Here is a 25,980-nt window from a genome sequence, read left to right as displayed (position 1 = left end):
TTCGCTTTTGTTTTCCTTTAGCACAAGCATCACAGATTTTGTCATTATCAAATTTTAGTTTAGGCAACCCTCGAACTAAATCTCCTTGAATTAACCATTACAAAACACTCATACTAGCATGTCTTAGTATCCTATGCGATAACCAACTATCATGCTCATCCTTAGCAACTAGGCATAAATTAGTCATATCTATGGAATCTAAATGTACCATGTAAATGTTTCCTATTCTATGACCAACAAGCATAATTCAATTAGATGCAATGTCAATAACTTTACAACCATTAGTTTCAAACATGACATTGAATCCCTTATCACATAATTGACTAATACTCAAAAGATTATGCTTTAGTCCATTCACATATAAAACATTTCTAATTTGTATGGAAGAGGTATTACCTATTGTACCTATACCTTCAATGTGACTTTTTCAATTATCACCAAAAGTCTCTTCTCCTATATTTTTGGCATTAAGTTCTATGAACCGGCTTTTGTCTCCGGTCATGTGTCTTGAGCATCCACTATCAAGGTACCATGAGTTTGAATTTGTTTCCCGTGACTTGTAGCAATGCTCATTTTCCTACAAACATAGATTAATTTTTTATTTTTGGTACCCAAATTCTTTTGTGTCCATATTCATTAGTTTCCAAAATCCTAGTCCCCTTACGCATCCATTTGTGTAGGATATCTTCATCTTTAGTAGTAATGAGTTATTTAGGAACCCATATACTTCTAACGATTTTTCCATTAGAGGTTCTTCGGGGACATCTATGATTGTAGTTTTTAAAACTTTTTCTAACAAAGTTGGATTTCAAATTTTCTCCATTTTCAAAACATTTTGTTCCAACTTTATCAAAAGAAGCTTTAAGATCATCAATTTTCTTTTGATGATCATTATTGACCTTTGAAAGTAAATTATGCAAATCAAAATTTTTCTTTTCAAACTCTTCTAGTTTGATTTGCAAATTTTTGATTTTACTTTCAAGATCATTGTTGGTCTTGGATATGAGCTTATTTTCATTTTTCAATTTTGACATGTTATTTTATATTTTAAAAACAATTTCTCATAATCCGAAGCCAACCCATTATATTCCTCTAATAACTCATCATAAGATAAATCATCTAATTCAAATGAGTTAGAGGTTACCTTAGAATCTTCCCCGAATGTCATCAAGCACAAGTTTGCTACTTCTTGTTCCTCTTCATCGGAACTTTCTTCATCGCTCCATGTAGCCACGTGAGCCTTGTGCTTATTCTTAGATTGACCCTTTCTCTTCAATTGTGGGCAATCATATTTGACATGTCCCAGCTTTTTGCATTCATAGCAAATGATCGGGTCCTTCTCTTTTGGTTCATTTTTGAAGTCTTTATTTCGTTTGAATTTTCTTCCTCGGTTAGGCCTCATCATTTTTCTGAACCGTTTGGCAAACAATGCCATTTCCTCGTCATCATCACCTTTATCCAAATCACTTTCATCTTTTGTTGATTTGAGAGCAACTCCCACGTTCTTCTTCTTCTCATTCTCCTTCTTTGGCTCGTCTCTTTTCTCAAGATCTTCCTCTTCTTTAAGAATCATTTCATGCATGAGGAGAGAGCCAATAAGTTTATCGAGGGTCAAGGATTTTAAGTTCTTAGCCTCGATGATCGCCGTCTTCTTTGATTGCCAAGCTTTTGGAAGAGAGTAAACTAACTTCCTTACAAGCTTGTCATTTGAAATGATTTCTCCATATGATTTGAGACTATTGAAAATTATGGAGAATCTATCCGTCATAGCTTTGACATCTTCATCCGGTTTCATCCTGAAATTTCCATAGCTATGAGTTAGAAGACTAATTTTAGATTCTCTTACCTCGTTTGTGCCTTCATGAGTGACTTGTAATTTATCCCATATCTCCTTGGCGGTTGTGCAAGATAAAACTCTCCCGTATTCATCCGGTCCAAGAGCACAAAAAATAATATGGATAGCTTTGGAGTTAAGCTGGAACATTCTTGTCTCTCCTTCACTCCACAATATTGGATGAGTGGAAGATTTGATATATCCGTATTCTATGATATTCCATGCTCCCATGTCACTTGCTTGAATGAAATACATCATCATATTCTTTCAATAAGAATAATTAGCTCCATTGTAGAAAGGAGGCTTGTTGACGGGCAATGAATCAAGACCGAAGTTAGAGTTTGAAGTAGAGGCCATTGATGACTTGATTACCGATGTAACTCTTCCCGAATCGACTCAAGAGGCGATTAAACCTTCAAATGAGTGAGGCTCTGGTACCAATTGTTGAGTTAATCGATCCACGAATATGGCCAAGAGGGGGATGAATTGACATTAAAATATTGGTGGAAGCATTTGCAGAAAATTGAAAGTAATTGCACAACGATTTAGAGTGGTTCGACTTTCTCAACCAAATTCTACGTCAACTACCTTAACTATCCACACTAAGGATTTTCCAACAAATTCACTAATTTGCTCTTTCTTTTGATGGCAAAGAGATAACCTTACAACTCCCTCAAGAATATACTCCAATTCTTGAGAACACTCTTTTTCAAAGAGAAATACACAAATTTGCAAACTTACAAGGAAAACCTCACAAGGTAGATTGTTTGCACAATTCTAGAACAAAGAAAGAACACTCAAGAATGAATACAATTGAGTACAAATAGTGTTATTGATAGCAAAAAGAATATTGAATGAAAAATAGGCTTGAAGTGCTCAAACAATGAGTTTGATGCTTTCTCTTTGATTCTCTCTTGATTCTTGTTTCTTGTTGTTTCTTCTTGTTGATCAATGGCTTCTAAGCTATTTTAAATACTCCTCAATTGATTCTAAACGTTGAGGATGATTAGTGGAGTTAATAGATCCGTTTAAGTGTGAAAACAATTAATAAAACAGTTGGGAGCGTCTGGTGCATCGATGCATAGAGCTAGTGCATCGGTACCTATGTGTAAAATTTAAATATTTCGACCATTGGACCCGTAGTGCATCGGTGCACTAAGAGTGCAACGATGCATAAAATGTATTCGATGTTTTAAAATAACATGAGTGCATCGATGCATGGCTTGTGCATCGATGCATAAAATACATTCGACGTTCAATTTATTCAATGGTGCATCGATGCATGGATTGGTGCATCGGTACACTCTTTTAAAAAATTTATTTTAGGCTCGTTTTTGGTTCGAAATACTTTGTGAAAATTGTTTCAAAAATAGTTTAAGATTAAAACACAATTTTACACATTAGTAAGGATTGAAATTGATTTTGAAAGACTTGGAGTAATATTTATATTTGAGTAATTAAATCGAATATACTTAGAAATCATTTGTAAAATCTTAAAATTCATTTAAACTTAATTTGTTATATCAAAACCTCAAAATGTTTTCAACACACACCATCTCTTCTTTTTCAGCAACTTTGAATCCATCTGGCTGAGTCATGTAGATTTTCTCATCAAAGTCTCCATGTAAAAATGCAGTTTTTACATCTATCTGAACTAGTTCCAAATCCAACTGCGCTACCAAAGCCAACAAAATTATGATGGAGGAATGTTTTGCAATTAGAGAAAATACTTCATTATAATCAACTCCCTCTGTTTGAGCGTAGCCTTTAGCCACAAATCTTGCTTTGTAGCGGATGCTATTCTTGTCAGGAAATCCATCTTTCTTTGCATATACCTACTTGCACCAAATTGCCTTCTTTCCCTTCGGAAGACTAGTTAGTTTCCACGTCTGATTCTTTTGAAGGGATTGCATTTCTTCATTCATGACGATCCTCCACTTTTTATGTTATGAACTTTGGACTGCTTCATTAAAAGTGGCAGGAACGTCATCAATTGCAACTGGTGATGCAAAAGAGACCATATTAACATAACGAGCAGGTTGTCTAATGGTCATCTTTCCCTTTTTGAGTGCAATTGATTCATGTTGCTATGGTGGTTCTTGGGTCTGAACCTCTTCTTCATCTGATTCTTCTTCTACCATAGGAGAGTCAACATTTGTTTCTTTACTGGCTGGGACAATTCTGCTTCCTTCAAACTCCACCTGTTTGAGAGTTTCATCTGTCTGCTCCAATTTTTCTGAAGTCACCTTTCTCAACATGGTAGATTCATCAAAGGTAACATCCCTGCTGAAGATTATTTTCTTTATTTCTGGACACCAAAGACGATAACCTTTCATACCAGAGGTGATCCCCATAAAGATCGCATTCTTTGCTCTTGGATCCAGCTTTGACTCCTTAACATGGTAGTATACAATGAAACCAAACACATGTAAGAAATCATAATCTGTAGTAAGTTCTCCAAACCATTTCTCTAATGGTGTTTTACCAGCAATAGCAGTCGATGGTAAGCGGTTGACAAGGTGACAAGCGTAGACCAAAGCCTCAGCCCAAAATTCTTTGCCTAACCCAGTATTAGACAACATACATCGAACCTTCTTCATTAATGTCCGGTTCATACGTTCTACCACCCCATTCTGTTGTGGTGTATATCTGATAGTGAAGTGCCTGACAATACCTTCTTCTTCACAGACTTTCAGAAATGATCATTTTTGTACTCTCCACTATTGTCTGTATGGAGACGTTTGATTTTTCTGTCTGTTTGAGTCTCTACCATCTTTTTTCATTTAAGGAAAAATCCTAGCACATCATCCTTTGTCTTCATTATATACACCTAATCTCTCCAAGAAAAATCATCAACAAAGGTGACATAATATTGTGTTCCTCCCAATGAAGTTGTCTTGGAAGGCCCCCATACATCTGAATGAACATAATCCAAAATACCTTTAGTATCATAGATTGTTGTTCCAAATTTTACCCTCGTCTTATTCCCTTCGATGCAATGCTCACAAAAAGCTAATTTGCAAGCCTGAGCACCCTTCAATAATCCTTGATATATCAGCAATTTCAAGGATTTTCCACCAACATACCCCAAGCGCATGTACCATAACCTGGTTGCTTCTGACTCCTGTTCATCAGTAGAAACTACAACTACTGCTGTCCCAACAATTGTACTACCCAGAAAGTAATACACATTGTTTCTTTTCCGGATTCCATTCATTATCACCAGTGCACCAGAGATAATCCTATAATCCCGTCTTTTTCCCTCACTTCTAAACCTTTTGACTCTAAGGTTTCCACAGAGATGAGATTTCTCATTAAATCTAGTACATAATGGACACCTGTTAAGGTTCTGATTGATCAATCCTGATTCCTCAAGCGAATTGAACCAATCCCAAGTGTGTCAAGAGGGGAATTATTTGTTGTGTAGACAATTCCACCTTTTAGTTCTTTAAAATCAAAGAACCATTCTCTATTGGGGGTGATATGGGGCTACAAGTTGAATATAACAGCCATGAACTGGAACAACTGGTTGATGACGTAGCAGCGAATGCGAAATCTGAATCTGCATCATCATACTCGACCACATTTGATTCTGAGACAGCCTTTCCCCTTTCAAGTTTGCCTTTCCAGTGCCCCTTTTCTCGACAAAAGGCACATTCATCTTTGCTCAATCTGGACTTTGACTTCGATCTCACTCTCCTTCCTTTATTCTGACTCTTCGAACGGCCTCTAACAACAAGAGCTTTTGCTTCAACACTTGTATTTTCTTATTTGTCTTTCTTTCTCAATTCATAACTATACAAGGCATCTGTTACTTCACTGAGAGACACATCAACCTTCCCATGAAGTAGAGTAGTTTCAAGATACTCAAACTCATCAGGAAGTGATTCCATCAACATCAGAGTCAGATCTTCGTCTTCAAAAGTCACGTCCATATTCATCAGATCAGTCACCAGCTGATTAAAGCTAGTAATGTGATCATTCATAGTGGTACCTGGTACATAGTTGAAGCGGAACAATCTCTTTTTCATTTAGAGCTTGTTCTGACCGTTTTTCTTCAAAAATTTCTCCTTCAGTACCTTCCACAATTTACTTGCAGAAGTTTCCTTAGAAAATGCATACTTCTGCTCTCTAGAAAGACACGATCGAATAGTACCACATGCCAATATATTGATCCTCTTCCATTCTTTCTCCTTAACATCATCTGGTTTCTCTCATTCAATAGCAATGTCTAGACCCTGCTGAAATAGGGCATCTAGAACTTCACTTTGCCACATGCCAAAATGATCGGTGACATCAAAAATCTCCACTACAAATCTAACATTTGTCACAACATTTCTTGCTAAAATTGAAGATGAAGAAGTTGTTGACGACGATGTTAATGTTTTTGTGTCTTCTGCTATTTCTGCTACAAAATCTATTTAATAGTTGTCAATGCGGAATGTCAATTAGCCCAAGGAATTTTTTTCTGATGTGAAAGATCAGCATAAGCCGCAACCACAGAGCATACTAAAATAAACCAAGAGCTCTAATGCCAATTGTTGTGGAATTCAGGTTAATTTCCACCAATAATAACAAATTCACCTTGAAAACTATTATCTAGGTGACTAGTGTGAAAACGATTGTACTAAAAATCACCCCAAGGTATATTCCAGGAAAGAGTGAAGGGGTCACAATGGACCCTCTTAAAACCCACTCTCCTTAGACAGAATTACAAAGACAAGTAATTTTAATAGGACAATAATTAACAACAACTATACCCGACAATAGCTATTAAATAGACATAAAGAGAACACCAAAATTTAACGAGGTTAGGCCAAAATTATGCCTACGTCCTCGAACACTACTAAAATAATATCACTTATAGAGGAAATATTACAAAGAGAGAGAAAGAGTACAAATAACCTTTAATATAGAAGAAGACTTATATTTGTGGGATGCTAAACTAAGGAGGAGGAGTGCTCTATTTATAACAAAAGAATTTCTCATTCTCCTTATACAAAACCAATGTGAGATTCAAAATTTGCCAAAAAACCAACAGTTTTGACCCAAAATAATAATATAATTTATCTTTATTTATAGGCCTAATGACCAAATAAGTGCCTAAACTATACATTTTTTTGTCAAATAAGCACATATAGTTTTTGTTGACTCATTCGAGTGCCTAACGTTACAAACGTTATTCTTTTAGGTGCTCAGGTCGTCAATGCCGTTAGTTTTTCCCGTAAAACGCCATGTGTCAACACTTGATAATTTTAAAATTTATTTTGGTACCAAAAAGAAATAAAGTAATAGTTTAAGTACTAATTGTGTAGTTTAACCTAGAAAGAATCGAATAATAAAGGAGCTGTAGAAATATAAACCTTTTGTAGGCTCTTTGGGTGGGGGGACGCCGTGAAATTAGATAAGAAATTTTGTTGTCATCAAATATAATAATATAATGATATGAAAAAAAAAGAATTCTTTTAACACTTTATGTGTATCTATATGACTATATAATATGATGGCCGACCACCATAATTCGAAAGAAAACTAAAAATTTATAGAGAAAATTACTATGATTCTCCCATTGATGATTGAGTAGGAAAATATTTAAAAAAAAATTATATGAAAGGTTTCATTAGTCCAATTCATCAACACCTTAACAAGGTTTAAAGTAAAAATAGATACTTAAGCTATGTATTCCTTTTGTTTTAAGTACCTAAATTACATTTTGGTCAAATTAAGTTCTTAAAATATTATAGTTAATGATTTGAAGTCCTATCATTTTTAATAGTTTTCGACTAATAAAAAATTGACACGTCATATAAAATTTGGTACTTTTTTTGGTTAAAAAATAATTTAGATGACTTAAATTAAAAATAGGTACTCAAATTAGTGTTTGACAAATAAATTTTTGAAGAGTTTTTAGTTTATTTGAATATAAATAGTTGATTGGTAGTCAAACATTTATTTTTAATGTTTGATAAATCCTTTTTTTAAAAAACTTGTCTAGAACGGATTGCAAAATAAAATTTTAAATTACATATTTAACCTTGTTTTTCTATAATTACATTCTATCTCTGTCAAAGTGAAGTATGTTTTTTCCCATTTTCTTCGGATAATGTATTCAAAAATTGAAAAAAAAAGAAGAGAGAATGAAGAACGGTAATCACAACAATGGAAAATGGAAGAAATAAATGGAAACTCCCTCTGTTTTCTTTCTTTTTCATGAGAAAAAAAAAGCATAAAAGATTTTCCAAGAAAAAAGTAGAATTGAAATGCAAAGCAAAATCATCCAAAAACAGTAAGATACTATACTACTACTTCTACCCATTACTAACAGCCTGTAAGCAAAAGAAAAAATGAAAAAAAACTTGAAAATCCGTGAGAAAGCCGACAATTCCAACATAATTCCAAGCATCCCATGTGGGATTCTTCCTTTTCTTCCCCTGTTCCTCACCCTTTGTTGTTCTTCTCTGATCCTTTCTTTCTTTATCGTTTTGTTGTTTTCATCTCTACCCGAACCAGAAAAACAAATAAAGCCCTCTTCTAATTCTTCCTCTTCGTACTTTCGTTTTTCTCCAATATGTGGGAATCAGAGACTGAATCCGTTAGAGGAAGAGAGCATGGCAATGGTGTTCTTAGCTCCAGTAAACATGGCGTCAAGACAGATGGCTTTGAGCTTAGAGGCCAGTCCTGGTATATGTTAATGGAACTCACATCTTTTTCTTTCTTTCTGGGTTTTGCTTTTAGTTTCTGGGTTTGCAATTTGCATGTTTATTTTCAATTTGTAGGTATGTCGCTACTGATATTCCAAGTGACCTTCTAGTTCAAGTTGGAGACATCAAATTTCACTTACACAAGGTATTTGTTGACGTACTTGAATTGTTTTCTAAATCCAATTTTTTGAGTTTTAAAAATCATTATTTTCTTACTGTATTTTCTTTTTCTGGGGAAAGTTTCCCTTGCTTTCCCGTAGTGGAAAAGTGAACAGGCTTATATATGAATCAAACAACCCAGAGTTGAACAAAATTATATTTGAAGATCTTCCTGGAGGACCCGAGGCATTCGAGTTAGCAGCCAAATTCTGCTATGGAATCGCGGTCGATTTAACAGCCGGAAACATATCTGGTTTACGATGTGCTGCAGAGTATCTTGAGATGACAGAGGATTTGGAAGAGGGCAATCTGATATTCAAAACCGAAGCGTTTCTCAGTTACGTCGTGTTATCTTCGTGGAGGGACTCGATACTCGTCTTGAAAAGTTGCGAGAAGCTCTCACCTTGGGCAGAGAATCTTCAGATTGTGAGGAGGTGCAGTGAGTCGATAGCGTGGAAGGCTTGTGCCAATCCAAAAGGAAATCAAATGGGCGTACACGGCGAAATCGAGTAAAGTTTCGAGCCCGAAATGGAATGATTTGAAGGAGTCTAGTCCCAGTAGGAGTCAGCCTGTGCCTCCTGATTGGTGGTTTGAGGATGTTTCAATCCTCAGGATCGATCACTTTGTGAGGGTCGTTACGGCGATCAAGGTGAAGGGAATGCGGTTCGAATTGATCGGGGCATCGATAATGCATTACGCGGCGAAATGGATCCCGGTATTGATAAAAGATGGTCAGGGTCAGGGGCCAGCTGATGATATGATGAGCATTAGCAGCAATAGTAATAGCAGCTGTGGAAGCAGTAGTTGGAAAGGTGGACTTCATATGATTGTAGCCGGAACAAAGGATGAAATTCCTTCGATTCAGTCAAAAGATCAACGAATGATCAGCGAGAGTCTGATTAGCATAATCCCACCGCAGAAAGACAGTGTTTCCTGCAGTTTTCTTCTTCGGCTTTTGCGGACGGCAAACATGTTGAAAGTGGCACCAGCTTTGGTAACCGAATTGGAGAAGCGGGTTGGGATGCAGTTCGAACAAGCTACGTTGGCGGATCTCCTCATTCCTTCTTACAATAAAGGCGAAACCATGTACGATGTTGACCTTGTTCAGAGACTGTTGGAACATTTCCTTGTTCAAGAACAGACAGTAAGTTCCAGCCCAAGTAGACCACCATTTTCGGACAAACACATGTATGAAGGAACACAAAGGGCCAATAATCCGAATGCAAAGATGAGAGTTGCCAGGCTTGTTGATAGTTATCTTACAGAGGTTTCGAGAGATCGAAACCTGTCACTCACAAAGTTTCAGGTACTCGCTGAAGCTTTGCCCGAGTCCGCTAGGACATGCGACGACGGTCTTTATCGAGCTATTGATTCGTATCTTAAGGTAATTTCCTTATCGTACTGCAAATGGTATATCACTGAGATCAAATGATTGCTTTAGGCAATGTAGGTAGTAATGTAAATGTGAAACTTCGGCAATGTAGGTAGTTGTCTTACTGCAAATGTATTCTCATTTGTGGGGTAACAAAATTCAATTGCAGGCACATCCGACACTCTCCGAGCATGAAAGGAAGCGACTCTGCCGTGTGATGGACTGCCAAAAGCTGTCGATCGACGCCTGCATGCATGCCGCACAAAACGAACGGCTCCCGTTGCGAATCGTGGTGCAAGTTCTCTTCTCAGAGCAAGTCAAGATTAGCAATGCATTGGCCAACAGCACACTCAAAGACACTGTGGAAACTCAATACCAGCCATTGATACCGAACCACAAGACATTACTGGAAGCTACTCCACAATCGTTCCAAGAAGGATGGGCGGCCGCCAAGAAGGACATCAACACACTCAAATTCGAGCTGGAGAGCATCAAGGCCAAGTACCTGGAGCTCCAAAACGACATGGAGAACTTGCAACGACAATTCGATAAGATGTCGAAGCAGAAACAAACGTCGGCATGGACCACCGGATGGAAGAAACTTAGCAAACTCACTAAGATGATACCCGTGGAAAACCAAGACATCGGACCTCAAATGTCGACAGAACAGACAAGAAAGGCACCAGGAAGATGGCGAAATTCGATTTCATAAACAGGAAAGGCGCCCTTACTACTCTACATCTCCATCCTGTGTTTTTTCTAAAATTTCGAGGAACTGCAGTGTTCATGTCTTCATAGTGATTACCATGATAAAGAAAAATGGTAAAAAAGAAAACCACCATGAAACAATAAGTTGAAATTGTCATTCAGAATTTGTTTGGTGTTTTTATGTGTGAATTCATATCCGTTAAATCAAATATGACACGGGCTTGAATCTCGACACTCGGTTCTCCAACCATTGAATTCTGATTTCATTAGAAAATTTTTATGTTCAGTCAAATGGAACCCTGAAAACAATGGTTTCAATGATTTCTTCAAGGAAAAGACGGCTCTCCAACCATGAAATCACCGTAACCATCTTTCTTTTCACAAACATACATGCGACATGGAATGGATATGACAACAAGAACCACAATGACTTGGCAGATAAAGAAGACGACAACAATTTTGTCCAACTCAATAGTCTAAAAATAAATTATAATTTTTATTTCTGTATTATATTTTTTTATAGAAGTGGTTAATTTTTTTAAAAATAAAAAATATATCGTATTATAATAAAAATTTACAATTACAATCGTAAATTAAGTACTTAATTTGGACAATTTCCTATAATTATTATAACAAAAACTAGTAACTTAAGATCACGTAAAAACCATACAAAGAAAGATTAAAGATCTAACCAAGAGACACGAAGAAATATATGATCACATCGACAAAAGAACCACAAAATGATACCAAACGATTGAAAGGCTACCAATAAATCCAAAATTAGACTCGAGCGACATGAAAGATATCTACGAATGCAAATCGAGTATCCAAAATAGCGAATATCAACAAGATAACAGATCAACATTATCTTTATCAGTCGTGGGATATCAAATCAACCTTTAAAAAAGATAAATAAAAAAGGCCAAAGAACCGAAAACAACCAAAATGCAGAAGAAAACGTGCTGTAACGACATATGAAAACGTACCATACAGACAACTTTATTGAAAAAATAAGTAAATAAAAATACGATATAAGAAAATGAAATGATAATAAAAAATATCGACGGTCGGTAACTAACATTAAAATTAATATTGTCGTTGATCAACAAAGAATAAAAAGAATAAAAATGAACGTATACCAATGAGATAAAACTAGATTCTGAAAGAGAAAAGAGATCACATTATCAATAATAATTAAAATACTATGAGAATAATTATTTTAATTAAAGCATGTTATTCGAAATAAGGCTACCATGGTAATCCTATATTATACTCGAATGAAATCAACAAAAAGTTTAAATTTCGAATTAGTCCATATAATAAAAATAATTATAATGAATACATTAATAATTATTTCAATATCTAATTATAATTGTAGAACCAAGTTTCGAATCATACCCCATCACTTTTTGATAGACAATCTGTAAATTCTTATATAAATTTCAATTGAATCTTAGTTATGTTTTGGCGAGCCACTCCTCATCTAAACTCTTTTGTATAAAAAAATAAAAAAAATAACAAAATCTTTGAGTAGCTTCCTGATTTGCTCCAATGTCACAAACAGCACCACCGTGGATGGCCCCTGCCGTGATATTGTGGGGATGAACCCTTTATACAATGCCATGAGCCCCTCAGTCCTCACCGTCTTTAGCACACAATCCACAGCACCTGAGTACGGCGGCTCCACCCGAGGCGCCACCTTCATGTTCATCACCCTTGTCTTGATCACGTCAATGGGGTTCGACGCCACAGCCGCCACAAACCCTGCCGCAAAGGTGAATGTGACATGGGTTCCGATCCCATCACTCTTTTCTCTATTATCATCTCCTTTACCTGGTCATACTTCGCCAGCTGCGACGCGGTGGCGATCATTGTACGGTTCACCGCAAACGCTGAGCCCCTTCACAAACTGCAAACGCCTTCTTGTTTCGTCATATGGCCTAACGCATTAAGTAAGCTCTTGTAATTACGTCGCTGATCAATAGGAAGACGCCCATCAGCTTGCATACGATCCATTGCTACGTCGGCAGGGTTTCCCCCCCCCCCCCCGCGCCAAAAGACCAGCGATGATCATGCTTGTAAGTGGCAAATTCCCAATTTCTTTATCAGTCCATTTGTTTTAATGTATATCGTAAAGTCCCATACGGGTAGTGGAATACAAGGTTTTACGGAGTATGGTAGCTGATAGGGTGTTCAAATAACTGAACTAATCGGTTCGGTTATCGAATTAGTTCGGTCGGTTAACAGTTAATAAAATTTTTAGATTTGATTAACGGTTAAATTAGTTCAAAATCGGTTAATTAACCGAAATTAAATTTTAAATATTAAATATATTATATATAACATATGAGCTCAGTTCAAACCATTTAAAATCCAATTAATAATTTAAGATCCAATAACTTTTAAACCTAAATCAATATTAATTAATTAAAAAATTTATATTTTATAATTATATATTATTTAAATTAAATGTAAAATGTTTTTTAATTAAAAAATATTATATATTATATATAACATATAAGCTCAACCCAAACCATTTAAAATTCAATTAATAATTTAAGATCTAATAATTTTTAAACCTAAATCAATATTAATTAATTAAAAAGTTTATTTGAAAATTTTATTTATATATTATTTAAATTAATTATAAACTTTTTTTGAATTAAAAAATATTTAATTTTTATATGAATTAGAAAATTTGTAAAATTTTTAGTTAATTCGAAAATTAACCGAAATTGATTCGGTTCGGTTAATATTTTTGAAAAAAATTCGATTCTATTAACAGTTAAAGAAAAAAAAATTCAATTAATTTGATTATAATTAATTCGGACACCGATGGAGATGGGACCAACACGAGGCTAAGAAACAGCTTGGGAGATTGAAACATTCCAGACGGCGGCGGATTTCAAAGAAAATTGAATTATCATTGACATTTATAATCACCTCTCCTACTGTACATGAACAATCTAGACTGATAAATCAAATATAATTTTGCTTGAACAGATGCAAGCATTTGAAAATTAAAACATTAACCAACCTCCAAGTTCAACCCCCTTCCTCAAAACGATTCAAAAATCAGTCATTTCTTAATGGCCACATATAGTGCCTTGTAATATGGATGATTGCCTTTGGGCTATGACTTTGAATTGCTATATACCAGCTCACTTGTCCAAAGTTTTGTGATTCTTTACATCAAATTTTGGTGTCGGAAGACATCAATTCTGCCTGGAAGGGGAACCAATAAGCTTTTACCAGTGAAAGGCCAGTCTTTCTTCATTCATATTAATCCCAATTTTGATAATTTTTCATTTGTTCTCTAAACTAGGATTTTTAGTATCACATGAAATTTTAAAATTGTATCACGACAGAGACCAAAAATAGACATTATTAGAAGAAAAAGTCACCACTGAAACAGCTACGTTGTACGTGAAATACATGCTCATATAAATGCTAATAACGTTCATACATGCCACACGATAATATTGTACTATTCATGGCACAAATTATTCGGGATGCATTATTTCTCAATAGTCACCAAATGCCTACTACTCACTGTGCGCTTAGGACTTCAATCTCGAAGTCGAGAACAGAGTTTGGCTGTATTCCCCATGCAGGAAATCCATCAGCACCATAAGCATAGTCAGGAGAGCACTGTAAACATCAACGAGATCAATCAGAAGCTTCAACAAAAAATAGTTTCTCCTCGGCATACCAAGGGAGACGATAAGTGTCGATTAAACATTACCATAAAAAACAAGGCATCAGTTTAGTAGAACTAAGTACACTCAGATTGAATTCAGAATTCAGTAGAACAGTACCCGAAGACGAGCAACTTCTCCCACTTGCATTCCCAGCACACCTTCATCCCATCCTACAGAAGATTGAGTATAGCATTTAGTTCTCCTAAATGGGGTACTACTAGGTACCGCACAATAAGGAAAGTATATACATGCAGCAACAAAAAAAATTCAAATAACATAAGTATTATTTCTTCTTTCTCCTTTTCTCTATTGATATTGAGTTCAACCTACATGCACATTATAATCCTGTTCTAAATAATATTTTCCTTTACACCATCTCAATCTGAGACCACCTCTTCTAAGACAAAACGAGTATGCCACCGACCAATAAAGAGGTTTGTGGTCTCGCATTAAGTTATAAACATACATCCGTCATCTATTAATTAAACTTCTAAATAGGGAAAAATAAAAACCATGAAACTTCTCAATCTCAAAGGTCAATGATGTCGGGTCAACATGAAAAAAGACACTTGGATCCCTCAGAACTGAAGAGGTAAGCATATTCTATAGAATGGTGTACTTAACATAACAGCATTACATTCTGTCAAATAATAATGAAACGTTGCGACTCAAACCCAGGCTATTCCTGGGGGGCAATAGGCCAAACGCTGAATAAGAAAGAGAAAAGATTGTATAAAATAGTTTCTACATCAGTATTATACATATCTTCCATTCAAATCATGCAACACAAAATACCAGGTGAAACGCAATTAGACAAAAGCATAGGTGTGAGAGATGACACTCATAAAAACTTTTACTAGATCACAGCCACCATTCGAATTGGAAATTCATACACCAAACTTCCACATGCAACTCAAACCAATGCATTCTCATTCATTAATCAAAATAAGCTTTCTACTTTGGGGGGAAAAAACAAAATTAGTTGGACATCCGTATATTATCAAACAATAGACAATCAAGATTTACCTTTTATAACAGAGCCCTTCCCAATTTGAAAAGAGAAAGGTTGCTGTCCTGGATCCTTTGTGCTAAAAAAAGGGCAAATAGAGAATAATAATCAATAATTCAATGCTAAGATAATTGTATAAGAAACCCCAATTCGACCTTCTGGTAGGAACAATTACTCACCTCCAGAACTTCTCAGACAAATTCCCATTTTTCCCTGCACCATAAATAATAAAAGGAAAATACAATTCACTTCATCATATACAGCACAAAAGAAGCAATCTTTTATCAAATTAGTTTTTTTAGGGAAACCCTTTTGATTATATAAGAAAATATCGACGCTTCAAACAAAAAAACGAAGCAGGTTTTTTTTCAGGCAAAGTGAAAAGCGTGAAATACATGTAAAAGTAACGAAGAGAGCGGAGAAAGAGAGATATCAACCGTAGCCGGTGCAGTGGACGGTGACAGTCTGGCCAGGGGTGGGTTTGGGATCGGTTCCGGGCCTGATGACTTGCTTCTCTACTCCCATTTTCAAGCTTTGATGATCGATTGGATTTTCTTAGGGTACGGGTACTATCTTTGTTGTCGGCGGCGTTATCTGATTGTCAATAAATATACTACAGATATTTGAGGGTATTGTAGGCGGAACGGGCCAGGCCCATTGAAGGGTACTTTAGTTTAAATTTAGATGGTTCAGTTCTGCTGGAGCCCTTGAATTCTTTGTAGTTCTAAAATTTAGTAACCACTTTTGATTCCAAATTTATCTTCTAAGGTCCCCTTGTTGGCATAGTTGCAGGCAAGAAAAGAAGTTAGAGGACCATGTGAGCTTCAGAAATATACATAGAAAGATTCAGGTTCAAGACCGAACTGTGATCTGGTTATAAATCCCTTAGGGCATCGAGCATACCCGTACGAATCCAAATCGATGCCACGATCGATGTTTCGAGTTTGGGACCGAGGATAAAATAGGTTTTAGCTTAGACACAAATGTTGAAAACAACATAATTAACTTTACATATGTATAATCAAGTATCATATTGTCACCAGATGAATAAAAATTACAACACAAAATCAATCTTCAAACACCTGGTCCTCTTCTTTTTCCATATCCCCTTTAATCACAGATACAGAAGCAAACATGCTATTACAACGGAGTAGTTATTCCTTCATATTAAACATTGATAGATCACGTTAACGATTACGAATCAAGCAAATTCTTAAGATAAAAGGATAAGATGGATCAAGAAAGTTTTAGCACCAAAATGATCGGTCCTTCACTAAGACTCTGTTTTTCCCAACCGTAATGCTTCCCTTGTAATCCAATGTCCAATTCTCGAAAGTACAGTCGACAAAGTCGTAATAGCCGCCGTGCAGAGAAAGCACCCCTTTCTTCACCTTTTCTTCTATCCATGGATAAGTAAGCAGGTTTAACAGTGAATTATTGATTGATTCCTGAAAAAAACATACAAGGATATCATCAAATTCCTCATTCGATAGGTGCAGACAACACACACGAAGTCCCATACTTGCGTTGGACGGAAAACAATCGAACTAAAAAGAGAGTGAGAGTACCTTCTCACATTGTGTGCGTTGCTGGTCAAAATCAAGGTTCGAAGCAAACGCCTTTGTACTTAGCTTCGCCTTCTTTCCAATGGTAACCCAACTCCGGATAAAGCTACTGAAACAAGAGAGTTTACCGAAGTAAGCAAACCGTACCGACCACTCGATCTTATCAGAAGATGCTAATGATAGATTAGAGTGCTAAATAAAAGGTGCTTTTGTAAGTAAACCTCGAATCTGCCTCATCTTGCATGCCCATGAGGGCACAAATGCCACGGCAGCAGCTATGACCGATGATTAAAATGTTTTCAACCTGCAAAAGTAATATCATTAGAAGTCATCGTAGTTCCACAGGTGGCATAGCACAACAATATAAAGATCGGGAATGAAGAGAGACAGGGTGGAGTGACTTACTTCAAGCGAGTTCACAGCAAACTCCAGTGCAGCATTAGTTTCCGACTGCCCACTCTGCGCAAACAGAAAAGGAAAGAAAAATGAAGAGAATTTACAATACCAATTCCTAAGTGCAGATGCCGAAGAACTGAAAGGTGAAAATTTACAATATATACCTCATATGTGGGCAACAGATTCGCAACATTGCGGACAGTGAAGGCTTCTCCTGGTTCGAATCCCAAGATGTTTGGAGGACATACCCTTGAATCTGCACAAGCATCACCATAAACTGTTCTAGAAATGGTTAGCAAATAACATGGATCATGGCAAAAAACATGGATCATAGCAAATAACAACTACAATGAATCACTGGAGAAAAAAAATCATTACTTTAGGAGCTTGACCCTTGGAGAGCGTTTGAAAATGTTCCGAGTTTTTCCTGCTCAAACATAGCATTCGATCAAAGGACAGTCCATTACTGATTCAAGGTTAAAACAACTCAGTCAAATTTTTGCAGCTTACATATACTTGTAGCTTTTGAAACTAAGGATTCTGTTTTTCATTTTGTCGAACAAATCACATCCGCTTTCCATTGCTACTAAGCTGTCCTGTTTTTCGTCTTTAAGATCCTGTATTAGCGCCGGAAGCTCGGTTGAAGCCTTCAAGCTCACACCTGTGTTGCTCCTACAAATGTCGGAGACAGACATTTGTTGCAGCATAAAATAGATTTATCAGTCGAACTAAATCCGAAACAAACATACTGCAGACGAGTTAAAAACCGAATCGGAAATCAACTTATCTCTTAAGAGTCAATCCAGAAACTTGCATTGTAGTCGTAATCTTAAATTTGTATAACTTCTCCTATAACAAATTATCAAACAAAACGAAATCAGAGCTCGAACCAACACAAGATCTTAGCGAATCCTCAACTAACTTCCTTGCATGAAAGAAAAAACAAATAATTGTAGCTCATGTGACAAAATCATTTCAGATACACAACCTTAATCCCCAATTTCTAAATCAGTTCAAGCTCTGTTAATGCCATTTAGCAATAGTAAAACTGCAAAATAGTTAATAAACTACTTTATTTCCAAAAACTTAGTTTCTTAATTCATCAACAGTTCAAAACCTTACCTGCTGCAACAATATGAAACTATGAACATAGAAGAAATCTGATGGATCTTTAAAAAGCTAAAAGAAAATAAAAGAGAGAGCCTTTAAGAGATTAAAGGAGAATGCTTTGGTGATGAAAAGGAAAATGAAGGAATTAAATGAAGAAATAGTGAAGAACTAGAAATTGTTGTGTTGGTTGGATCAAACTGTCCTAAACCTCCAAGAAGGACAGAGAAAACTATGTTGAAATGGATTAACTATGTAAGATTTGGACTTGCCCAATTTAGAATATTGTTTGGATTTTGTACTTTCGTTTTCTATTAATATATTAATTGAATTAAATATAGTTTTATCTCATTGGTGTGTAGTTCATTTTTTCCCTTTTTTTTGAACGAGTCAGTACTAGTTTTAATACTGGTTGTCGACCGTATGTATTTTTTATTGTCTTTTTCTTTTGAATATTGTATATTTATTTGCTTTTATTTTTTCTCAATAAGTTTACATATGCTGCACATTTTCATTTGTTTTTATTACACGTTTTCTTATATTTTTTTGACATGTTTTTCGATTCTTTGGTCCTTTTTTCATTTATCTTTGTCATAACTATTTTTACGAAAATCGGTTTAAAAACAATTGACTTTGTTTTCCTGGAAAATAGGGATTTCGATAATTGTAATATAATTTAAAATTTTGTAGTCGTCATCCACCTTTGGGTTATGTAGGTCAAATACTTACAAGTGTGTTTAAAGCAACTTTAATAAAAATTATTTTAAAGATAAAAATTGGTCTGAGTTTACCAAAGATTCATTTTTAAGAGTTCGGGAGTCAATTACGTGTGGGGAAGGGTGAGCACCCTCACAACGTCCAAAATTGATACCTAATCGCTTATACATCGTCGTAGCAGTGAAATTTGTAAATTCAAATCTAAAATTAAAATATGATCCCTTGTATCAAACATTGATTAATTATATACAAGTTCACTTTTTGTTTGAATGTCGTTGAATCGCATTACTCCTGTCGAGTGGTGTTTTTTACGCCCATTCTACGACGAGTGTTCTTGAAGATGAATACAAATGAAAAATAGAATACTTTATAGCTTTGAAATAACTTAGCAAAATGTTCATGTGATAATATAAAGGTCAAAATATTTAGTATTAGCAAACAAATAATATATACAAACGTTTAATGTACAAATGATATAAAATAATACGGTTAAAATATAGATACATAATACGAACATGAAAGAAGGTAGATGGGGTACAAAATCATTTATTATATACATATACGAACATTTGTAAACAAGCAACATAAATGAACATGATTTAATAATAGGTATATATGAAATCATAGTTATGATACATAATACGTATGAATGTTTATATAAAAAATATAAAATACACAGTATTTATCTATATGCATAGGTTACATTTAACATAAATATATTGTAATACATATACACTGAAATGGAAAAAAAAGGCAACATAGAATTAAAAAATAAAAGAACCATCAATCATGGAATAAGTTCAGTAAAATAATATAGTTAATATGTAAACAAGGCAAAGACTTATTTTAAGGCATGACATAGGGTCAAATGAAAACACGGTAAAAATCAAATATTGGCTAAAATACGATAACATACAAACAGTGACCAAGATGAAAGTGAAATAAAACTGAAAGTTCAAATCACAAAAACAAAAAAACTTCATTTGATGACCAAAGTAGGATATTACAAAAGATCAAGAGACCTAAACTACTATTTACCCCTGAAATTGAAAAACACAGTGAGGGAAGTGAAACTATGTCGTTTTCGATATGTGTATATAAACCCGATTATAGGGCTTTTTTCGCATCCTCTCTTATTTTTCATTTTCTGGTTTCAAGAGAGAGAGAGAAACTCTCTATTTTCTCTCGCCAAAGGGGTCACCCACTATTTACTAGCAATCATACCTTCTTCTTTGCTTGAAAACTTCATGCCTAAAGATAACTCACCATTATTTATTGATGAGTAATATCCATAGTCACCGAGATGAGGCATATCCGCAAATTCTGGCTCGTATATTGCACCATAATTAGCTTCATACATGTGTGCAGGAGGGTCAGTTTGTGTCACATTTCCTGGAACTTCATCTACATCATCATCATCGGAGTTGAATTACGGTGATTCTGGGTGAATGAATAGTCCAGTCTCAGCACCATCCGCACCAGGCTCACGAAGCGGTTCTTCTGGTGGAGATGATGGTTCCTCCATGCGCTCCACATTTAGGTCAAGAACATACTACTTGCATGTCTTCCCCTTGAACTAGAAGGCATATCGACATTGAGATCGAAACGCGCAGTCGAATGCCTCCCCCTAGAGCTTGAAGCCATCGTGTTAAATGGAAACTGCACAGATTGTTGCGTCGATGACATCTCCATATTAAGGTTAAAGAAATTTGCAGATGAATGTCTTCCCCTTGAACTGGACGCGGTGTTGCCATACGGATTGTTCGTGGACCCACCTCGGTACATATCGTAAGGAGTTACGGATGAATGTCTCCCCATTATGGCATTAAAATCATTACACATTATTGTAGTCGGGCTGTCAACTTGTTCAACCAGTCCATAGTGGGAGCTTAATGATTGACCCCGAACATCACGCACTTGAACAAAATGTGCATACATCTCAATAGCACGTATGAATAATTACTTTGAGCTTCAACCATCATTTGAACATCATCATTGTTCGAAAGTTCGAATGTTGTATAAGTTAATGGCAACAATGATGTTGGAAATCTGTACTGCAACGATGACATTCTTCTACTACTTCCAACATGAATCTTCCTCGAAATCTTCGTTATCACTCCTCAAGAGTTATGTTTCTCTTGAATGATATTTTAACACGCTCATTTGATACGAAAACAACGCCGGTTTCATCTTCTCGAATTTCACCATCATAATAAACAATAGCTGAAAGTCGCACAATTCTGAGTTTAAAAGTGCGACAATATTATACCTGCAAAAAAAATAACTAAAACAAACCTGATTAAATAAATTATATATGAACGAAAATATAACACAATAAATTTTTTACACATCAACGTAAATAATTTAAATAATATAATATTATATTATTACCTGCACCGCAAAACTATTTCGACGTATGCTCCCGCTTTTCAATTTTACAAATATAAAAATTAATTGAAAATAATTAGTATAATATTTTTTTTAAATAATGATAATAAACAATAAGTATAATTAAAAAATTATTACAAAATTACCTTATAACGAAAAATCGCACGAACTTCTAAATTAAATATGAGAAGATTGCCTAAATTATTACTCGTTGACGGAATTATTGTATTAATTTATAAGTTGAGAGGAGAGAGCGAGAAGATGTGAGAAACTTAACCGGCGGAGGAGGGTATTTATAACTATATAAGGCGCGGTATCTACACCGCGCTATATGTAATTATTCATAAAAGATATAGTGCGGACCAGGGACCGCGTTAAATATAATTCTGGTATAGCGTGGCCGCGCTATACCCCTACGTGGCGTATAGCGCGGATCAGGGGGCGCGCTATACACACGTGTAACCCATGTCAGCATATAGCGCGGTACAGGGGGCGCACTATACCCCACGTGACGCCAAATCATCATATAGCACGGGGCAGGGGGCGCACTTTACTGCTACGGGTATTAGATCGAGAAATATAATCTGACCGGTGTTAGATCGATAAATATACCGATCACCGGTGATTTTTCAAAAAAACACCATCACAAAGCTCCCACCATTCTGCAAAATAAAACGACTTAATTCAAAATTAAATAAATTATTTATTTTAATTTTATAAAATAGTTATTTAAAATTTACAATGTTTAAACTACTCGAAAAATATACACAAATGGGGCGAAAAAAGAAAAACACAGACGAATCTGTGAAAAACTAAAAACCATAATTTCTGACCAATCCCACTACTTGTTTTTCCATTCTGGATGAGCTTGAATAGGTAGGTTCTTTGTTCGTTATTCCTTCTCCTTTCTTACTATCCATGTCTAAGTAATTATCTAAAAATTACTAAAAAAATTATTATTTACGTGATTAACACACTTTAACTAGAATTTATCAAAATGTCACCTTTGCCTCATATCTTTTAGAGATTGTGAATATCAAATGTTAAAAGAATAAAATTGAATAAAAAGTACATAAATTCATTAATATTTATATGGAAAAATACAAAATAAACTTACATAAAATAGAAGACTATTATACAATAGCATAAAATACAATATCAAAAATTAAAATAACATAAAACACCAAATCAAAAATTAAAACAACATAAAATACAATACCATAAATTAAAATACCAAAAAATACAATACTAAAATTACATAATTATGGTTCACAATTGAGAGTGCTAAAAGAGATGGACATTTTTTTATTGTGTTATGAGATTGCTCTTGAATATCTATATCGCAATTATCGCGATCGTCTTTCGGTTGGCGCGAAATTGGACTTTGACTTAGGAAAATTGATTAGGGTCGCCACCGATCATTTATTTTAAAACAAATAGGTTGATCGGATACCTTATTTCTTACCTGATTTGCGTCTTACCAAAGATGTATCAGATTCGGGAGTCGATTACAGTCAAGGAAGGGTTGGCACTCTTGAACTGCCCTTTCGGTACTACGTAATTTCTAGTTGTCTTTAATTAAGAAAATTGAAGGTTTAACTTAAAAGGTAAAATAACGATCCAAAATTACTTACCTTAGATTGATTTGAAAATATTCTTAAAAAATCACGAAAAGTATTAGATAAAAAATAAAATAAATAAATAAATAAAAGATAGGTAAAATAAATAATTATAAAAAACAGAGAATAAACAAACAAGTAAAAAATGAAAATAAAAATAGTATTTAAATTAAATAAGAAAAAGGAAAATAAAATAAAATATGTGTACAAAACAATAGAGAGAAAATAAAAAAAAGTGGATTAAAGAATATAAATATATATATATCTATACGGGAACAATAAAACAAATAAAATTAAAAAAATAAAAATAAATATATGTACAAAAATAAAATGATAATAAAAAATATAAAAAATAAAAAAAAACTCATAATTCAACTCTCCAACTAACCTAACCACTCCACCATCATTTTATAAAAAAGGGAGAAAGAGTCATGGTAAAGAGAGGAAATGAAGAAATTAAAGTGGGATCAAACAAATAAAAAAGGTTAGGTATATATATATATATATATATATAATATAGTAATTAATAAAAAAATAAAAATAAATAATAAATAAATAGTGAAAAAATAATAGAAAAAATAAAAATATATAACATATTTAAAAAACATTAATGATAAGAAAAATTAAAAATATATACAAAGTTAGGTAAAAAATATAAAAACAAATAAAATAATATATATATATATATAACGTTAGATTAAATAAATAAATAGATAAAAAAATTAAATCGTAAGTTAAATAGCAGGGACTAAACTAGAATAAAAATAAGTTAGGTGGCTAAAATTAAAAGTATTTTGGAGTAAAAATCAATTTTTGGGGACAAGATAAGCATTCAGAAAATATAGGGGGGTGAAAGTGAGATTACCCCCTTTTATTTACAAAATACGCGGATCCCATGGTATATGGACCGGGTCACGGGTCGGTCGGGTTGGTCCGATGGGTTTAGTATAATACTTAAAAAAATTTAAATCCTTATTATTTTCATTTGAAAACCAAAACCCTACCCCTATCTCTCATTTCTCTCTCGCATGTTCATCCCAGTGGATGAACACATGCTACAATTTCCAGTTTTTGGCCCTCAACCGCCCCACGCCGCCTCGCCGCTAGCAAAATTTGATTTTTTTTTGTTTTTTGAAAGCACATCCCTTCCTTGTTTTAAAAATCCAAATAATTTTTCAAGAACACAAGCCTCGTGGGCTAGATCTACGAAAGTAGATCTTGAAAACGCCCCATGTTCATCGGCCGTTTTAGTGTTTTTCCAGGATTTCCGAGCCAAATCGCAAGAAACACAACATGCAAGGGCGAAAATGAATGAACAAGGTAAAAAAAACTACCTTTTATTATTTTCGAATCGTTACAAATGCTTTGAGTGGTTCAAGCAACTCTTTCTTGTATTTTTGTGCCTAGTATTCATGTGTGTAAATCATGTCCTCTCTTGTGTCATCGTGTGTTACATTTATATTGAAAATAATACACTATTTTTTGTATAACTAGAGTCCTACTGAGATTGTTCTTGGTTGTTTGTTGGTTATTGACGTGGGCGAGGAAATCGGCGTCGAACGCGACGGTGGTTGGCAAGAGGCATGTGGCATGAGATGCTTGACCCAGAGACGGCTAATGGGCGATGCGACGCTCTGGAGGGGAGAGCTAGGGTTTTGTATAAACCCTAATTCAAATCAAGTTGTATATGTGTTTAGGGTATGGGTTGGCTTCTATTGTGCCAGATGTTTTATTTGTTGGGCCTACAAATGTAACAAAAAAGAATATATGTTATAATAATAATAATAATAATATTACATATAATATATATATATATATATAATACGTATATATGTATGTTTCGGTCAAAAAAATGTGTCTACAGCTGCTCCTATTTGCCCATTGTCGTATAACGGGGATAAGACAAAGATTAAAAGACACACTTTTCGTTAAACATAAATGTTTCCAAATTTAACACCATCCACATAGGGGTCAAATCTCATCGAACATCCTCTGTTGTAGAGTTAAAATCTGATATTTGGATTAAATCACAAAATGACTCCCTTGCCGTGAGGTTGAACTGAAAACTTCGAAGCACGATATCTTTCGTCGTGAAGTTGAAATCGAACTCAAAGGTTTTGGTGTTTCAAGAGAAATATTTTCAAAGGGTTTTTTTGTGTTTCAAGAGAAACTGTCTCAAGAGAGACAAAACTTTGTTTCAAGGGAAATTGTCTCAAGATAGACAAAATTTATTTCAAGAGAAACTATCTCAAGAGAGGCAAAACTTAGTTCCAAAATAAACTGTCTCAAGGAGACGAAATTTGTTTCAAGGAAAACATATTCAAAGATTCTGTTTCAAGGGAAAACTGTCTCAAGAGAGAAAAAATTTGTTTCAAGGGAAACTGTCTCAAGAGAGACAAAATTTGTTTTAAGAGAACTGTCTCAAGAGAGACAAAATTTGTTTCAAGGGAAACTGTTTCAAGAGAGAGAAAATTGTTTTCAAGAGAAACTATCTTAAGATACACAAAACTTAGTTCCAAAAGAAACTGTCTCTAGAGAGACAAAATTTGTTTAAAGGAAAACATATTCAAAGATTTTGTTTCAAGGGAAATTGTCTCAAGAGAGACAAAATTTGTTTCAAGAGAAACTGTCTCAAGAAAGACAAAACTTAGTTTTGAGTAAATTAGTCTCAAGCGAGACGACCCCTTATTTTGTGAGAAATAAT

At 34.7% G+C, this 25,980-nt stretch overlaps 2 protein-coding genes and 1 pseudogene across 2 annotated transcripts; 1 reads left to right on the top strand and 2 right to left on the bottom strand.

Annotated features, from left to right (window-relative positions):
- Nucleotides 1-7,980: 7,980 nt before the first annotated feature.
- Nucleotides 7,981-10,918, top strand: LOC120178005 (annotated as a pseudogene).
- A 3,281-nt stretch (nucleotides 10,919-14,199) lies between these two features.
- LOC120177951 (peptidyl-prolyl cis-trans isomerase FKBP12) lies at nucleotides 14,200-16,078 on the bottom strand. Its single transcript, XM_039183927.1, has 5 exons — nucleotides 15,922-16,078; nucleotides 15,664-15,697; nucleotides 15,502-15,563; nucleotides 14,593-14,645; nucleotides 14,200-14,425 (listed from the first exon to the last, which is right to left on the bottom strand). The coding sequence occupies exons 1-5, from the start codon at nucleotides 16,007-16,009 to the stop codon at nucleotides 14,324-14,326; spliced, it is 339 nt and encodes a 112-aa protein (XP_039039858.1). The 5' UTR covers nucleotides 16,010-16,078; the 3' UTR covers nucleotides 14,200-14,323.
- Nucleotides 16,079-16,707: 629 nt separating this feature from the next.
- Nucleotides 16,708-18,140, bottom strand: LOC120178019 (beta carbonic anhydrase 5, chloroplastic-like). The gene is made up of 6 exons (XM_039183990.1): nucleotides 17,956-18,140; nucleotides 17,610-17,727; nucleotides 17,455-17,508; nucleotides 17,271-17,353; nucleotides 17,053-17,158; nucleotides 16,708-16,932 (listed from the first exon to the last, which is right to left on the bottom strand). Exons 1-6 carry the CDS (start codon nucleotides 18,138-18,140, stop codon nucleotides 16,732-16,734), a joined length of 747 nt encoding a protein of 248 aa, XP_039039921.1. The 3' UTR covers nucleotides 16,708-16,731.
- Between the last annotated feature and the right edge of the window lie 7,840 nt (nucleotides 18,141-25,980).

Source organism: Hibiscus syriacus, unplaced genomic scaffold, assembly GCF_006381635.1.
Source record: "Hibiscus syriacus cultivar Baekdansim isolate YM2019G1 unplaced genomic scaffold, ASM638163v2 tig00112343_pilon, whole genome shotgun sequence".
NCBI lineage: Eukaryota > Viridiplantae > Streptophyta > Magnoliopsida > Malvales > Malvaceae > Hibiscus > Hibiscus syriacus.
This window is presented reverse-complemented; position numbering and strand designations above follow the sequence as displayed.

What these genes read in the sequence shown, in the direction of transcription:
- LOC120177951 (XM_039183927.1), bottom strand. Translation starts at nt 16,009, where the DNA reads ATGGGAGTAGAGAAGCAAGTCATCAGGCCCGGAACCGATCCCAAACCC. An exon ending in TTGTCTGAGAAGTTCTGGAG is followed by an intron (nt 15,564 to 15,663) that starts GTGAGTAATTGT and finishes CCCTTTTTTTAG; the next exon opens with CACAAAGGATCCAGGACAGC. An exon ending in GAGAAGTTGCTCGTCTTCGG is followed by an intron (nt 14,426 to 14,592) that starts GTACTGTTCTAC and finishes TGATGTTTACAG; the next exon opens with TGCTCTCCTGACTATGCTTA.
- LOC120178019 (XM_039183990.1), bottom strand. Translation starts at nt 18,140, where the DNA reads ATGTCTGTCTCCGACATTTGTAGGAGCAACACAGGTGTGAGCTTGAAG. An exon ending in TTCAAAAGCTACAAGTATAT is followed by an intron (nt 17,728 to 17,955) that starts GTAAGCTGCAAA and finishes AACCATTTCTAG; the next exon opens with AACAGTTTATGGTGATGCTT. An exon ending in CAAGATGAGGCAGATTCGAG is followed by an intron (nt 17,159 to 17,270) that starts GTTTACTTACAA and finishes CTCTTGTTTCAG; the next exon opens with TAGCTTTATCCGGAGTTGGG.